A 14,919-nucleotide genomic window follows, 5' to 3' on the forward strand; every position below is an offset into this window, starting at 1 on the left:
TTAGAACAAGGTAGGCAAAAACTCTCTGAAGAGGAAATAAGAAATACGGTAGAGCCAATCAGGAAGGTGATCAAAAAGCAACCACAGAATCACAGAATCATTAGGTTGGAAAAAGATGCTTAAGATCATCGAGTCCAACCATTAATCAAGTCCACCACTAAACCATGTCCCTAAGCACCATGTTTACATGCCTTTAAACACCTCCAGGGATGGTGACTCAACCACTTCCCAGGCAGCCTGTTCCAGTGCTTGACAAATTGAAAGGCTACAGGAGAAGAATAGGGGAAAAAAAAAACAGTGGTTGTTTTCAGATTATCTGGAGTTAAGAAGGTACTTGGGCTCGAAGCTCCATTTCTGTTTGGGCTCACTTGCAGGTAAAGGACGAAGTGAACTGCAAATCCAAATAGCCATTAAAAACAGCTCAGACCAACAAAAAAAGATAGAGATATATTCAGCAGAGAAACTTGGTCTTAATACCAGCAAACATATTTCTAATACACAAAATCTATTCTCTAAGCAGGAGAACAGCAACAGTTTCCAGTTGGGGAGTGGCAGGGGAGGAAATCAGTGTCTCATGAGGAAGTTGCCTGGAGCCATGTATCACTTTTTAAAATAGCATAAAACCTTCAGATGTGTACGACAAGGTGGACTAACTGATCTTTCTTCACGAGTTCTAGGCATCCACAAATTTCTATGAATATATGAGTCAACTTCCCTGAACCATAATTACCTAGATAAATGTGATTTACAAGCTGTAGAAATGATGTTATCATTCACAATGTTACAATAACTTCTAATTTTCTTCCATCATCTAAGTCATGCTAAAATATAGTTGTTAGTTGATTTGATATATGAAGCACAAGGCACATTTCATCAAGAGTTACAAATTAAAAGGAAGCAATAATTACAACTAAAATTCAGACTGAAATCTTCAATTGATTACACATGGTTTTCATTATAATTGAATACACTTTCATAGCATAGGAATAAAATTCATGCCATGACTCATCCCTAGATCCAGCTAGAAGGATGAACAGGCCAAGAGAACTGCTTCCAAAAGTTTTCAGAGCATGGCCAGCCTGAAAACAAACAAAAATGCCTGCCTTATCTGAACCCTCAATTACTTATACCATTGAGTTACAAGTTTAAAAGACTGGTTTATTTTGTATTGCTGTTTGTATTTTGTATTGCTGCTAACACGCAAAATAGTTTAAAGTGTACTGTAGTAACAATATTTCCAAGAAATAATATGAATAGGTGAATGCTGAGAAAGTATATCTAATAAACCTGTTGTCCAAGAAAATTAATTTAAGAAAATACTGACTTTTAAGGCATCTAAGAGCTCTTATTTTTTCCTTAGCAAAACATAGTTACGTTACTATTTAGGCTATGAAAAAAAACATATCTTTACAAATTAATAACAGGTCACATTACCAAATATGAGGAACTTGAGTTATATTAATGCTTCACAGAAGAGATCTGATTCAGATTTCCCACTGATATATGATAATACAGCTATATCTACTTTTTAGACATGACTTATTTCCACTATTCTACTGTGGCCTTTTCTATCACATAATGATATTCAACAACAAAAGATATTTTCAAGTGCAGAGTTCTAGAAAGAAGGAATAAAATGGAAGAGTACAGTTGGCAGCTTGGTTTTACAAAAATCAACAAAAAACTTTGATCTTTTTGTGTCTCATGCTTCTTTTCCCATTAAGATGATTTCTAAAGTCATAGGAAACAGAAAAAATAGGAATAATTCCATGTAGTCATTTATCAAAATACTGACTAGATACAGGTTAAATAGATGAAAGTAAACAGCCAGCACAGTCCACCTCTATGAAGCTGTTCTAATATTCTACCTATACATGTTCAAAACTGTATTATTTGCAGAACGAAAAAGCCCAAATCGTCCAAATGAGGAGGAAGACAAAACCAATCCAGAGTGACTCTTATAACTTCTTTCAGTTCTTGACTGAATGTTGCTATATATTAGGGAACTACACAGCAGACTGGAAAGATCCCCTTTTCTTCACTAGACAACAGCCTCAACACTGATTCCTTCCAGACTTAAAAATCTGTGGATTTCCTGTTTGTTTCAAGACAGTCTGGATCAGTCTTAATATACATTAAGGCTTTAAATCCTTCTTCACTTTCTTGCCCAACAGAAGTTACTGGTCAGTCACTTTTATTTTTATTATCTGCAAGCTACCAGCCTTATGGTCTTTAATATTCCTCTGATCCTCCCGTGTATAAAAAGAGAGAATTGAAAATGAGGAAAGCAATCCCACAACCTGGAATTATTAAAGTGACAGTGATGCTTACTGGGCACTTTGGAAAAACAGATTGCTTTGTACTGGAGCCATTTACTTCATGCCATTTCTTCCCTTGCACTGCAGTCACCCCAAGAAAGATGAATATGGGGAGTTAGGAGAAGAGCTTCACAAAAGGTTCATTTTCCAGAGACAATTAAGTATTAATAAGGAAGGGCGTGGAATTTTCAGAGTGGGTCCAACAGGAGGGACATGAAGATGATCAGAGGGCTGGAGAATCTCCCACATGAGGACAGGCTGAGAGAGTTGAGGTGGTTAAGCCTGAAGAAGAGAAGGCTCTTAGGAGACCTTATAGCAGCCTTCCAGTACCTAAAGGGGCTACAAGAAAGATGGGGAGGGGCTTTTTGTCAGGGAGTGCAGGGATAGGATGAGGGGTAACAATTATAAGCTGAAAGAGGGGAGATTTAGATCAGCTATTAGGAAGAAGATTTTTACTGCGAGGACAATGAGGCACTGGCATAGGTTGTCCAAAGAAGTCGTGGAAGGGAAGCCCCATCCATGAAGGGGTTCAAGGCCAGATTGGATGAGGCTTTGTATCCAGTGGAGAATGTCCCTGTCCATAGCAGGGGAGTTGGAACAGAATGATCTTTAAGGTGCCTTCCAACTCAAACCATTCTATGATTCTATAACCCTACGATTCTATGATTAACGAAAAAAAAACAAGCCACGAGATCAATACAGAGCTCCCCACTCAAAAGTGCAGCTGGTTGGCTTCACTATGAGCTCTCTTCACTTGGCTCTCTCCCTTGTTCTGGAAAACACAAAAAGAAACAGAAAATGGGATAGATTTTCCTCACATAACTAGCTAAGTGGAGAAAAGGTGGGCAACTACCGTGCCCACAGGGACCATCTGTTGCCATCTGGAGATGGATGGGGAAAAGAGGGATGGGATGGGGTGAGGTTTAAGGAAAAGAACAATTCATTTTTCAGAGATAATGAAGTTATTAATGAGACAGAAAACAAGCCATGAGATCAGGTTTAAAAAACAGGTAGATGAGGTGCTCAGGGATATGGTTTATTAGTGGACAGGTACAGTTGGACTTGATGATCTCAAAGGTCTTTTCGAACTAAATAATTCTATGATTTTGCTCTACAACAACCGAGGCAAGGGCAGAGGGGATGGGACGTGAAGGGCAGAGTGATACCGAAAATGTTGGCAAATAAAACCCTCTAAGACTCATTTTGGAGTTATAGAGAGCAAGCATCCTTTATCAGGCCTGGGCAAGATGCAGGAATAATCTCCATCAACCATCATCATAGGGAAGCCTGGTCTGGTGGGAGGTGTCCCTGCCCATAGCAGGGCGGTTGGAACTGGATAATCTTTAAGGTCCCTTCCAACCCAAACTACTGTATGATTTTATGTGCAATGAGACAAAGGCTGGTTACAGACTATATTTCTCACTTACATGCATATATACAAATTTTCCCAGAAATCTCATGCATATTCTATTACATTCCTAGGTCCAACTTTAATGTTATGAAACCACAACAGTCAAAACACTTTCTAGTTTGGAGCTGGCTCCAGCCTTCTCCTTGACCTTGGCTTTTAAGATACATAGAAACTCCAAACAGAGGTGATTACAGAAGAGACATCTTTTTAGCACAAATCGTTTCTCACACAATATGTCATCATTTTCGAAGATAGGACAGTATTTGAAAAGACGACCCTGGGAACTACTGACCTGTCAGCCTCACCTCTGTGCCTGGGAAAATCATGGAACAGATCCTACCAGAAGACATACTAAAGCACATGGAGGACATGGAGGTGATTAATGGCAGCCAGCATGTCTTCACCAGGGGCAAGTCCTGTCTGACCAACTTAGTGGCTTTCTCTGATGGGGTAACCACAGCAGTGGACATGGAAAAAACAACAGATGTGATCTATCTGGACTTCCGTGAAGCCTTTGACATGATCTCCCACAACATCCTTCTCTCTAAATTGGAGAGATACGGATTTGATGGGTAGATTGTTCGGTGGATAAGAAACTGGTTGGATGATCGTATTCAGAGAGTAGTGGTCAATGCATCGAAGCCCAGACTGAGATCCATGATGAGTGGTGTCCCTCAGGGGTTCATACTGAGACCGGTGCTGTTTAATATGTTCATCAACAATATTGACAGTGAGATTGAGTGCGCCCTCAGCAAGTTTGCAGATGACACCAAGCTGAATGGCGAAGTTGCCACACTCGAAGGATGGGATGTCATCCAGAGGGACCTGGACAAGCTGGAGAAGTGGGCCTGTGAGAACTTCAAGAGATTCAACAAGGCCAAGTGCAAGGCCCTACACCTGAGTTGGGGCAATCTGTGTTTTCAGTACACTATGGGGGATGACGTGCTTGAGAGCAGCCCTGCAGAGAAGGGCTTGGGGGTGCTGGTCAATGAGAAGCCCGACATGATCCAGCAATGTGCGCTCACAGCTCAGAACGCCGACCGTATCCAGGGCTGCATCAAAAGAAGTGTGTCCAGCAGATCAAGGGAAGTGATTCTGCCCCTCTATTCCTCTCTTGTGAGACCTCATCTGGAATACTGTGTCCAGTTCTGGAATCCTCAACGTAAGGATATGGAGCTGTTGGAACGGGTCCAGAGAAGGGATACAAAGATGATCGGAGGGCTGGAGCACCTTCCCTACGAGGACAGGCTGAGAGAGTTGGACTTGTTCAGCCTGGAGAAGAGAAGGCTCCAAGGAGATCTTATGGTGACTTTCCAGTACCTGAAGGGGGCCTACAGGAAAGCTGGGGAGGGACTTTTTACACAGGCTTGTAGTGATACAATGAAGGGGAACAGGTATAAATTGGAAAGGGGCAGATTTAGTCTGGACACGAGGAAGAATTTCTTCACCATGAGAGTGGTGAGACACTGGAACAGGTTGCACAGGGAAGCTATAGATGCTCCATCCCCGGAGGTGTTCAAGGCCAGGTTGGATGGGGCTTTGGGCAGCCTGGTCTGGTGGGAGGTGTCCCTTCCCATGGCAGGGGGTTGGAGCTGGATGATCTTTAAAGTCCCTTCCAACCCAAACTATTCTATGATTCTATGAGTCTACGAAACCCCGCTTTAAGGGAAATGTGCTATCAGAAAAAGAAAACATGCCGTCAGAGGGACATTCTGTCTAACTTATAAAACCACAACGAGAAACAGCTCCGCGATCAGCCCCCGGGCGTGAGGCCTTGGGGAAGCCGAGGCGCGCTGCGGGTCCCTCCCGGCCACCGCCCCCAGCTGCCCCGCCCACCCCCGCCCCCACCGCCCAATCAACAGGGCCCGCCCCCCGCCCTGCCTGTGCCAATCGGAAGCCGTGCTTCTGGGAACGCCCAATCAAAGACAGCCTCCTCGAGCCCCTCCTGGTCACGTGATCGGGTAAGATGGCGGCGCCCACGCCAGGAGGGCGGGAAGCGCGGGGTGAGGGGCGCCATGTTGCGGGCGGCGAGTCCTTAGCGGCGGGAAAAGGCCCCGAGGGGGACGCGGTGCGGTGGCGGCGCGGGGGCAAGAAGGGAGCTGGGAGGGGTCTCGTAGGACCACGGAGTGACCCGGGTCGAAGGGGACCCACGGGGAGCATCGAGCCCCGCTCCAGTCTCTGCACGGGACAAGCCCGACATTCGCACCGTCTGGCGGAGGGCGATGCCCAAATGCTTCTGGAGCATTTGAGCTCCTCCAGGACAGGCTGGGAGAGCTGGGGTTGTTCAGCCTGGAGAAGAGAAGGCTCCAAGGAGACCTTATAGCGACCTTCCAGTAACTGAATGGGCTACAGGAAAGCTGGGGAGGGACGTTTTACAAAGGCGTGTACTGATAGGACGAGGGGCGATGGGTGTAAACTGGAGAGGGGCAGATTTAGTGTAAACATAAAGAAGAATTTCTTCATGCTGAGGGTGGTGAGGCACTGGCCCAGGTTGCCCAGGAAAGTTGTGGATGCCTCATCCCTGGAAGTGATCAAGGCCAAGTTGCATGGGGCTTTGGGCAGCCTGCTCTGGTGGAAGGTGTCCCTACCCATGGCAGGGGGATTGGAACTGGATGATCTTTAAGGTCCTTTCCAACCCAAACTATCCTATGATTATATGATTGTCAGGCTTGGTGCCATGATTGCTTCCTTGGGGAGCCTGTTCCGGTGCTCCACCACCCTCTGGGTGAAGAACCTTTTCCTAATATCCAACCTAAACCTCCCCTGGCACATCTTCCTGCCATTCCCTTGGGTCCTATCATTGGTCACCAGAGAGAAGAGATCAGCACCTGTTCATCCTCCTTCCCTTATGAGGAAGCAGTAGACTACGATGAGATTCACCCTCAGTCTCTTCCAGGCTGAACAGACCAACCAACTTCAGCCACTGCTTGTACTATTTTCCCTGTAGCTCCTTCACCGACTTTGTGGTGGCACTGGACACTCTCTAGTAGCTTTACATCCTTTTTATATTGCAGTCACCCAGTGCAAAGTAGAGCGAGACAATCACCTCCCTCAACTGACTGACAATGCCAGGGTTGATGCATCCCAGGACATGGGATGACCCTCTTGGCTACCAGGGCACGCTGTTGGCTCATGTTCCACTTATCAACCAGAACCCCCAGATCCCTTTCCACAGGGCAGCAGCCTCCCAGTGGGAGGACATCTGCCTTGGCTTGCGGATCTCCAACTGCCTTACCTACATGTTGTGTACACGTTATGGGTGATTTTGGTTTCATGATGTTTCATGTCCACGGTTTCCCTGAAAAATAGGTCTGGAGACCCTCCTCCTGGAGCGAGTGGGAGTGAGAGACCTTGAGGCTGGCACTGGCCTCGCTTAACCCAAGTGAGACTGGCTGTTTGTCCTGCATCCTGCTAAGCCTGAAACGCCGCAGGTGCAGACGAAGATAGGCTTTAAAACGTGGCTTTCAGATCGTAGAAGAAATTTAAGGAAGGTATAACTGACAAAGTGACTCCATGAAGCCTTCCTCTGGGGAAATACATCTAGAAAAGGTACATGAATTGCTAAATACTAGGTTTCATCAAAAGCTGTTGCAGTGAGTTGAGCCTTTCTGGCTGTCAGATGACTACCAAGCCACTCTTATTACTCCCCTGTCCATCAACAGGACGGGGAGAAGGTGATCTGATGGAAAGCTCATAGGTTGAGGAAAGGACAAGGACATCACTCACTAGTTACCATTACCAAAAAAAAAGACTAGACTTCGGGAAGTTAGTTTAATTTATTGCCAATTAAACAGAGTAGGATGATGAGAATTAAGGACAAATCTAAAAACATCTTCACTCCACCCTCCCTTCTTCCTGGGTTCACCTTTACTCCCGAATTCTCTACTTCCTCCCCTGAGCAGCACGGTAGGATAGGGAATGGAAGTTGTGGTCAGTTCATCACACATTCTCTCTGCTGCACCTTCCTTCTCACATTATCTCCTACCCCAGCGTGGGGTCTTTCCCCCCGTGGGATGCAGTGCTCCATGAACTTTTCCCTTCCACTGGTTGCAGTTCTTTATGAACTTACGAGTTCTTTATGAGGTCTTCTCTCTTGTGAGACCTCATCTGGAATACTGTGTCCAGTTCTGGAATCCTCAGCATAAGAAGGATGTGGAGCTGTTGGAACGGGTCCAGAGGAGGGCTACGAAGATGATCGGAGGGCTGGAGCATCTTCCCTAGGCTGAGAGAGTTGGGCCTGTTCAGCCTGGAGAAGAGAAGGCTCAGAGAATATCTTATAGTGACCTTCCAGTCAGCCTGCCTCACTGCAAATTTCACCACAGGCTGCAGGAAAATCTCTGCTGTGGTGCCTCAAGCACCTCCTCCCCTCCTCCTTCGCTGATGTTGGTGTCTGCAGAGTTGTTTCTCTCACATGTTCTCACTGGTCTCTCTGGCTGCTGTTGTGCAACATTTCCCCCCCCTTCTTAAATATGTTATCCCAGATGTGTTGCCACCATCACTGATGGACTCGGCCTTGCGCAGCAATGGATCCATCTTGGAGCCGGCCAGCATTGGTTCTGTCAGACATGGGGACAGCTTCTGGTGTCTTTTTGCAGAAGCCACCCCAGCAGCCCCTTGCTACCAAAACCTCGCCATGTAAAACAACTGTGCACTTTCTGACTTCATACCAGTCTCTGGCTAAGAGTACCAATAAAAAGCATCCTTAGGTGTGGAATGTGAAAAGCAGAGTAGGTATCTTCATGATTTCTTTAAGTCTTTACAAAGTATGGATTTATTTGGCGTTCTATTTGACATTAAGTCAATTTAAACCTGGAGTATTGCCAAAACCCGTTGTCTTGTTAGTGTCTTCACTTACACTGCTGGCAATAGGGGTCATTGTGTTAGAAGTGATCTCACTGGAAAAAAATAAGTACAGAGAACAGTTTTTATCTCTGCGTTTCCTGATCCAAGCTGCTGCAGGGCCTCAGGATTCAAAGTGCGTGGGCAGGAATGCATGCAGAGTGAGGCTGTCCTTTTTCATCACATCAAGTACTTAAAATGACTTGGAGCTATTGTGGAACCACTGCTGCAACATCACTGTGGAAAGCAGTTTGATGGGGTCCGCATAGTCACAAATACCATAAACTAATGTAGCTGGATTTTGCTCTTTGCATCTGAAAGCTCCGCCATGATAAATAGAAACTGAACGCATTTGTGATTGCATAGTGCCAAGAGAGTCTAAAAGTGTATTTGATACATGCCAGGGCTGTGTAACTTTGATAACACTTGTTTGTCTGTTCCATATGATCTAGGACATCAAGATGACAGGAAGAGAGTTTCTTGAACTAGAGTCTCCACAGCAAAGACGGTATTTGGAAAGACTGAAGCGGATAGAAGTCTTACAAAAGACGTTCAGTGAGCTTCCTAAAGAAGACCAGTAAGTGGAAATAAATGAAGATAAGTGCATCAAAGACTTCAAGTCTTTGGGGGGCTTTTCTTTGCCCTTACTCTTGTACTGCAAATCTTTCTTGCAGTTACAGACGTATTTAATTGTGAAGATGCTTATTGTCCAAAACAGAAAACTTGCTTTGTGTTTTTTAAATATGGAGGGTTCCCTGTTATCTGTGGTCCTGCAGATATGTCTGGCATATGCTCCCCAATGCTTCGGGTTCTGGGATGGCTCTTCAGCCCTGACTAGCTCTACGCATTCCTACAGTCCTGTGCTAGAGCTAATCAATTTTCTAGGAAACTGAAACACTGGAGAGTGTAAGCCAGATACTCTCGTGATTCTGCAGGAGTCATGTTGTGTCCTGCAGGGCTGGGGTGAGAACTGGGTGAGCGTTGCTCTGGTATTTCATAGAATCGTGGAATAGTTTGGATTGGAAGGGACCTTAAAGATCATCTAATTCCACCCCATCACGATGGGCAGAGACACCTCCCATTAGATCAGGTTGCTCTTCTGCCTTTCGCCCTGCACTGTCTCAGGAAGGCAAGACAGGGATGCAGGTGGTAGGGGAGGAGTCAGCCAGAGTCATGCAAGCTCATCAGCAGGGTTCTGTGGAGTGCTAAAACAGCTAAATACTTTCTGGGCCTCACAAACAATCTTTTTGTGGTTTGTGATGCTGCATTTCACTACCAAATCTCACTGAATCTTAGCTGGTTCTGTAAGGAGCTGTTAGTGGTGCAGCTTTGTGTAGGATCTGCTGTGTTCACATTCAACTTGCAACACTTGTGCTTCTCCAGAAGAGATGGAGACCTAAAAGGCAGTCAGATACCTCAGTAGTGACATGGTAATGTCGTGATAGAAACTGTGGGACCTAGGGACTGCTGGGCCTTGGAAAGAAATAGCTGCCTATTCATGCCTATTCAGGGGCATGAACTTTTATTTGAAACTGCCCTGGCAGATCTTCAAGTCTGTGTATCCAGAGGGGAGGTCACCAGTGGCTGGAAGGAAAGAGGAAGCATCCTGCAGCCAGACTGAGAGAGTTCCTGTTCACTGAAGTTCTAGGGAGCTAGTATTTAAAACAAAACAAGCAAACAAACAAAGAAAAACAACCCCCAAAATAAAAATAAAAAAACCCAACCCCCAGTTTTTCCATCCTCCCTATCTTTCCTTTCATGCAGTGTAGGCATTGTGTCCATCAGAAAGCCTGGGTAGATGCTGCTGCTTCTGGATATATTAGTGTGCTCTATTTTGGATTCTCAAATACACTGCTGCATTGGAATCTTTGTCCCCCACACCTGTGTATATGCACGGATGGATTTCACTGCCTGTGGCTGTAAACACATCAATAGAACGAAATGACTTGTTTGCGCAAACTGTGCTGGAAAATTCTGTGAATGGCACCCATTAATTGGGAGAACAGGGATTTGAAAAGCAAACGGGCCCATTTCTTCTAAAGACAATGCACAAAACCCCAAAACATGACTCCTAAATAGAGATATCTGACTAATCAAGTTCTTTTGCTACATGGCATCAGAATTGAATTGTTAGTAGTTTATTTCCCTGTTTGAAACACTGATAGGTAGCAAAAATGAAAGTATCATAGACTGAAAGAAACTCAGAATGGTTTGGGTTGGAAGGGGCCTTAAAGATCATCCAGTTCTAACACCCCTGCCACAAGCAGGGACACTGCCCTCTGGATCAGGTTGCTCAAAAGCCCCATGCAGCCTGGCCTTGAACACCTCCAGGGATGGGGTATCTCCAACTTCTCTGGGCAACCTGTGCCGGTGCCTCATGACATTGCTAAATGGTTTAGAGATTGTCATATTTTCTAATTTTGCCTACAAATATGACATTTGGCCTAGCGTGAATTTTGTGACTGTTTAAGTATTTTTATTTCCTTTGGGGCTTTAGAGGTAAATCCAACTTAGGATGCATTTTAAAAATACACTTTTAACATAATGATATTGACACAGCCTCTGAATTGGAGTGCCTCCCGGTTAATTGCTTTGCCTGGCAATAGTTGTCATTTTGGGAATTTTAGATTTGTGGAAACCTACAGCAGAGTTGAATCCACTGATGAACTGTCCTTGCCAGCTATAATGCTAATGATAATGCATCACTTCCTCCTGCAAGTCAATTGAGATACATCACAAACTGCTCATCAGTTTTGTGAAATCAGCACCCTTTCCCACTCCCTCTCTTGCATTACCTGCTGTGATGGACTGTACTCACAAAGGAACCATTTGTCAAGATATTAAACACCGACTGTCTCTGACCAGATTTTGTTCTATTCTGCCTTCACCATGTCACAGATTGCAGCAGGAGGAGCTGCTCAAAACCATATGTTAAGAACAGGATAGGTGACAGAATCCAGGCCATCTGTTATCAGGGCGGAAATAGAAGCTTCAGTTCTGTAAACCAGTATGCTAGATTTCTGTTGCCTTTACTAGGTAACCTCCTAGCAACGTAGGACCTTAAATGCACATGTTTTGTGTGTGCGAGGAAGGTTTACAGTCCTTCAGCCTATAGAATCATAAATCACTTGGTTGGAAAAGACCTTTGAGATCATTGAGTCCAAGCATACTTGTCCACTACCAAACCATATTCCTGAGCACCTCATCTACCCATCTCCTAAATGGGTAGAGTCAACAACACCAGCAATGGGGACACAACCACCTCCCTGGGCAGCCTGTTCTAGTGCCTGGTAGCTCTTTTGGTGAAGAAATTTTTCCTGATGTCCTATCTAAACCTCCCCTGGCATAGCTTGAGGCCATTCCCTCTCAACCTGTTGCTTGTTACTTGGGAGAAGAGACCAGCACCCACCTTGCTGCAACCTCCTTTCAGGCAGTTTAGACAGTGATACAAATGATCTACCAGTGCTGCCCAGATACATCAGTTGCCACACCTCTTCTACTGAAACTAAGTTTATACTTTTGGATAAGCAGGCTATAAACAAGGTTGCATACAGGATCTAGCTGTGATTATATATGTTTTTTTTTTAAGTTCTTTTGAGCAAGTGTTCTCCTTAGAAACGTACTGATAAAGAGAGCAAATTTCACAAAGTTTCCATTAGCCATAGTAAAAAAAAATGTAGATAAGGCTTCTCAGCCTTTCTGTCACTTCATTCCTCAGGTATCTGTAAACTCAGGCCTACAGAAAAGGATGCTGTACTGGTTGCTTTTGAAAGTAGTGACTATTTCACACCAGCACAAGATTTAAGTCTCTTCCTTCTTATTGCAGGACTTTCAGAAGTGGATTATAGCACTGAGTAAAACAAGCTTTTTTACAGTTCTCAATTGCTGAAACAACTTTCCCTTCTTCCACAGGAACCTTTGTAATCATGGGGCCTACTTCTTTGCAGCAAATTCAAGCTTATGTGGCTTAGCAGCAAATAACTTCTTCAGGAACATCCTGCACATCAGACGTGCTGCCTTCGTAACTGCTTTGCCAATGGCTGTTATTCCCTTTCTTTCAACAGCAGCGGTTTATGAAGTTTTTGTGCGTGAGCCTTTATTTTCAGGTAAAAACCTCATTATCCCTCCTTGTCAAAAGAGTTTTGCTTTCTGTACACCGTAGAACACTAGAGAAGTTTTTCCTGCAGATCAATGGTCTTGAACTGCTGTGATCTTGAAAAACCTCAGTTTGTAAAGCAGGGTTTGAAAAACAAATTCTCTAAGACACTGAGCAGCAGTGAATTCTTGAAGGTGAGTGGGAAAGGAAGTACATGTGTATTTATGTTTTAAAAAATTATGTTGCACTTCACTGATTTTTAGCATTTTTCACCCAAAGTCATGTAAAAGTGATGCATGCAACAAAGCATTTCAGTTTCCCCCATCTGTATGATTTCATTTGAAGGCCAACTTTAGAGTGATAAATTCTTCATGGGTTGGAATAAGTGATTTCTTTTTTTTTCCCCAAAATGAAGAGTCCTTCTTTCAAAATTTCTTGCATACCTGTGTGGCTTGTCCATTTGTCATTGCACACAGCTTATAAAGTGATGTGGTGGAGCTATGTGAATATTGACAACGAAATATCATTTGTTGTGCAGGTGAGCTGAACTGTGAGGTCTGTACTGTGGCCAGAGGAGGATTATTAGGGGCTGTTGTGGGTGGTTTCTATCCTGTTCTGCTGGCTCTCCCCATGAACGCAAGCCTTGCAGCCAGGTACGTCTTATTAACCTGCAAATCAGTGAAACTTGTCTGTTGGTCAAATCTTCACATCTGTTTAAATTCTGTGGGGTTTCAGTCTATGCAAACCTTGTCAGCTTTTAGTACAGGGAAGGGGATTTACATTAAGGTCATCTAATTACCAGACAAGTTGGTAAGAGCTACAACAGGCCTTCAAAGCAAAACAAGATCTGCAAACTGATCCATTGGAAAGCACTTGTGTTTAGCTGGAATCTTGCAATCCATAGTGTACCTGGGTTTGTGAGATTGTAGCTGCTACCCTCCCAAGCAGTGGTGATTGCTGCTTAGTGCAGTTTGGCTGGAAGGCCAATGCCTTACCGATCCTAGGAAGTGCCCAGCAGCCAAACTTGCTGGCAGGTGGAATCCTGTGGATTGGGTCAGAGCACAAAGAGAGGATGGTGAGACTTGACATGATATCAGTACATGGTCAGGGTGGTTTATAGCATTTATCCAGAGAGCTTGGTACCACCAGGTGAATTTAACGAAGGAGAGTGAATAGCTATGTAAATACCGTTAATGACTAACTTTAAATGTTGGTGCTTAAATAGGGTGGGGAAAAAAAAAGTAAGTTTCTACCACTCTTTCTGTTGTCTAGGTACTCTTCATCTCCCTTGCCAGGGAAAGAAAATCTGTTACAGTACTGGCTCACAATTTCTCGGCCTGTCTTTAGAAAGATGAGTTTGGGTGTACTTATACAGGTTTTGACTGGAATATATCTCGCTACTAAGCACCACGGAATATATGTCAAAATGCTGCAGCAGATGAACGCTAAAAGGGATCCTGAAGAGTTAGAAGCATGAAGTTAAGCAACTTTTCAATTGCGTTGGATAAGTAACCATAATAAACAAAAGAAGGAGTTGTTGTTCGCTGTGTTTTTTAATAGAAAAACAAAGTTAGGGCTCTGCCATGGCAAACTTTTCATTTCAGAACCTAAATGCGAGTTAAGTTTTTCATTGTCCTATCACTAGATGCCCTTGGAAAATGACCCTCCCCAGCTTTCCTGTTGCCCCCTTCAGGTACTGGAAGGCTGTTATAATATCTCCCTGGAGCCCTCTCTTCTTCAGGCTGAACAACCCCAGCTCCCTTAGCCTGTCCTCAGCAGAGGTGCTCCAGCCCTCTGATGTTCACGGCCGGCCCTCCTCTGGATGCATTCCAACAGTTTAATATCCTTCTTATGTGGGGATTCCAGAAATGGACACAATACTCCAGGTGGAGTCTCACAAGAGCAGAGCAGAGGGGGAGAATCACCTCCCTCAACCTGCTGGCCACGCTTCTTTTGATGCAGGATACTGTTGGCCGTCTGGGCTGTGAGCGCACAATGCAGGCTTATGTCAAGCTTCTCATCAACCAACACCCCCAAGTCCTTCTCTGTACAGAGGAGCATAGACAGGTATCTCCAGAAGCCATCAGACTTTAACCAACAGAACCACTTACCCTGTGGTAAGAAAAACATAACATAAAGCTGTTACTTTGCTATAGGAGCTTTAAGAATGAAGGTTAATAATTACTGCAGGCTTTTAACAAGATATAGTTAATATCTTGCAAACGGATCCTATTGCTTTTTACAGCGTAAGATTC

The 14,919-nt window shown here is 44.4% G+C and overlaps 1 protein-coding gene across 3 annotated transcripts; it reads left to right on the top strand.

Moving 5' to 3' along the window:
- Positions 1-5,693: 5,693 nt before the first annotated feature.
- On the top strand, positions 5,694-14,212 carry LOC104068394 (transmembrane protein 126A). 3 transcript variants are annotated; one of them, XM_054067884.1, is made up of 6 exons: positions 5,695-5,732; positions 7,039-7,278; positions 9,021-9,145; positions 12,481-12,674; positions 13,203-13,317; positions 13,937-14,212. In XM_054067884.1, exons 2-6 carry the CDS (start codon positions 7,243-7,245, stop codon positions 14,139-14,141), a joined length of 675 nt encoding a protein of 224 aa, XP_053923859.1. In that variant the 5' UTR covers positions 5,695-5,732; positions 7,039-7,242; the 3' UTR covers positions 14,142-14,212. The 3 variants fall into 3 exon arrangements, with proteins under 3 accessions (XP_053923877.1, XP_053923859.1, XP_053923868.1); XM_054067902.1 differs by lacking the exon at positions 7,039-7,278 and having other exon boundaries at positions 5,694-5,732; positions 13,937-14,211; XM_054067893.1 differs by lacking the exon at positions 5,695-5,732 and having other exon boundaries at positions 5,851-7,214; positions 9,019-9,145; positions 13,937-14,211.
- Positions 14,213-14,919: the final 707 nt, after the last annotated feature.

Source organism: Cuculus canorus, chromosome 1 (assembly GCF_017976375.1).
Source record: "Cuculus canorus isolate bCucCan1 chromosome 1, bCucCan1.pri, whole genome shotgun sequence".
NCBI lineage: Eukaryota > Metazoa > Chordata > Aves > Cuculiformes > Cuculidae > Cuculus > Cuculus canorus.

What these genes read in the sequence shown, in the direction of transcription:
- LOC104068394 (XM_054067884.1), top strand. Translation starts at nt 7,243, where the DNA reads ATGAAGCCTTCCTCTGGGGAAATACATCTAGAAAAG. An exon ending in GGGAAATACATCTAGAAAAG is followed by an intron (nt 7,279 to 9,020) that starts GTACATGAATTG and finishes CATATGATCTAG; the next exon opens with GACATCAAGATGACAGGAAG. An exon ending in GAGCTTCCTAAAGAAGACCA is followed by an intron (nt 9,146 to 12,480) that starts GTAAGTGGAAAT and finishes CTTCTTCCACAG; the next exon opens with GAACCTTTGTAATCATGGGG.